We start from the raw sequence: 2,347 nt of genomic DNA on the forward strand, positions 1-2,347 counted from the left end.
CTGGTGGAGGTAGAAATCGAAGGACGGGGCTCATTATATTGAATGGGATGGAATGAGGAATGGTATCAAACACACGTTTCTTTGATACCATTTCTCGATCTATTCCATGCATTACAATAAAGCTGTCCTCCGATGTCCGCCTCCACCACCCCGGTTGAGAAACACTGGACTAGAGGGGTCAGGTCTTCTTTGACTTTACTGAGGGTGCTACGTCTCCTTCAGGCCTCTAGGGGGCGCCCTCTGCTATTGGACAGAGCGCTGGTCTTGGAGGCCTTGCCGTCTCGTGCTCCTGCGTGCCTGATGGAGCCCTCCTTGCGGGTGACCTGTGGAAAAGGTGAGGCCAATGGGATGAATAAGCTACTCTACACGGATAGAATCTAAACCTATTACAGATTGATTCTGCGTCGTCTGTAGAAACATATTCATTGGATCGAAATGCAGAGATTGTTTACTTATGTGTGTGTGTGTGTGTGTGTGTGTGTGTGTGTGTGTGTGTGTGTGTGTGTGTGTGTGTGTCTGTGTGCGGCACAGGGGAGGCTGGTGGAGGTACAGGGGAGGCTGGTGGAGGTACAGGGGAGGCTGGTGGAGGTACAGGGGAGGCTGGTGGAGGTACAGGGGAGGCTGGTGGAGGTACAGGGGAGGCTGGTGGAGGTACAGGGGAGGCTGGTGGAGGTACAGGGGAGGCTGGTGGAGGTACAGGGGAGGCTGGTGGAGGTACAGGGGAGGCTGGTGGAGGTACAGGGGAGGCTGGTGGAGGTACAGGGGAGGCTGGTGGAGGTACAGGGGAGGCTGGTGGAGGTACAGGGGAGGCTGGTGGAGGTACAGGGGAGGCTGGTGGAGGTACAGGGGAGGCTGGTGGAGGTACAGGGGAGGCTGGTGGAGGTACAGGGGAGGCTGGTGGAGGTACAGGGGAGGCTGGTGGAGGTACAGGGGAGGCTGGTGGAGGTACAGGGGAGGCTGGTGGAGGTACAGGGGAGGCTGGTGGAGGTACAGGGGAGGCTGGTGGAGGTACAGGGGAGGCTGGTGGAGGTACAGGGGAGGCTGGTGGAGGTACAGGGGAGGCTGGTGGAGGTACAGGGGAGGCTGGTGGAGGTACAGGGGAGGCTGGTGGAGGTACAGGGGAGGCTGGTGGAGGTACAGGGGAGGCTGGTGGAGGTACAGGGGAGGCTGGTGGAGGTACAGGGGAGGCTGGTGGAGGTACAGGGGAGGCTGGTGGAGGTACAGGGGAGGCTGGTGGAGGTACAGGGGAGGCTGGTGGAGGTACAGGGGAGGCTGGTGGAGGTACAGGGGAGGCTGGTGGAGGTACAGGGGAGGCTGGTGGAGGTACAGGGGAGGCTGGTGGAGGTACAGGGGAGGCTGGTGGAGGTACAGGGGAGGCTGGTGGAGGTACAGGGGAGGCTGGTGGAGGTACAGGGGAGGCTGGTGGAGGTACAGGGGAGGCTGGTGGAGGTACAGGGGAGGCTGGTGGAGGTACAGGGGAGGCTGGTGGAGGTACAGGGGAGGCTGGTGGAGGTACAGGGGAGGCTGGTGGAGGTACAGGGGAGGCTGGTGGAGGTACAGGGGAGGCTGGTGGAGGTACAGGGGAGGCTGGTGGAGGTACAGGGGAGGCTGGTGGAGGTACAGGGGAGGCTGGTGGAGGTACAGGGGAGGCTGGTGGAGGTACAGGGGAGGCTGGTGGAGGTACAGGGGAGGCTGGTGGAGGTACAGGGGAGGCTGGTGGAGGTACAGGGGAGGCTGGTGGAGGTACAGGGGAGGCTGGTGGAGGTACAGGGGAGGCTGGTGGAGGTACAGGGGAGGCTGGTGGAGGTACAGGGGAGGCTGGTGGAGGTACAGGGGAGGCTGGTGGAGGTACAGGGGAGGCTGGTGGAGGTACAGGGGAGGCTGGTGGAGGTACAGGGGAGGCTGGTGGAGGTACAGGGGAGGCTGGTGGAGGTACAGGGGAGGCTGGTGGAGGTACAGGGGAGGCTGGTGGAGGTACAGGGGAGGCTGGTGGAGGTACAGGGGAGGCTGGTGGAGGTACAGGGGAGGCTGGTGGAGGTACAGGGGAGGCTGGTGGAGGTACAGGGGAGGCTGGTGGAGGTACAGGGGAGGCTGGTGGAGGTACAGGGGAGGCTGGTGGAGGTACAGGGGAGGCTGGTGGAGGTACAGGGGAGGCTGGTGGAGGTACAGGGGAGGCTGGTGGAGGTACAGGGGAGGCTGGTGGAGGTACAGGGGAGGCTGGTGGAGGTACAGGGGAGGCTGGTGGAGGTACAGGGGAGGCTGGTGGAGGTACAGGGGAGGCTGGTGGAGGTACAGGGGAGGCTGGTGGAGGTACAGGGGAGGCTGGTGGAGGTACAGGGGAGGCTGG

The 2,347-nt window shown here is 62.8% G+C and overlaps 1 protein-coding gene across 1 annotated transcript in view; it reads right to left on the reverse strand.

Annotated features, from left to right (window-relative positions):
- Positions 1-218: 218 nt before the first annotated feature.
- odad1 (outer dynein arm docking complex subunit 1) overlaps positions 219-2,347 on the reverse strand; it is a gene marked incomplete at its 3' end in the record, with an annotated part of 20,582 nt that continues 18,453 nt past the window's right edge. Inside the window, exon 15 of the mRNA XM_080546150.1 lies at positions 219-323. Coding sequence (XP_080402276.1) covers positions 219-323 — 105 coding nt within the window. The remainder of the gene's footprint in view (positions 324-2,347) is intronic.

Source organism: Nansenia antarctica (assembly GCF_963989245.1).
Source record: "Nansenia antarctica genome assembly, chromosome: 15".
Classification (NCBI taxonomy): Eukaryota; Metazoa; Chordata; class Actinopteri; order Argentiniformes; family Microstomatidae; genus Nansenia; species Nansenia antarctica.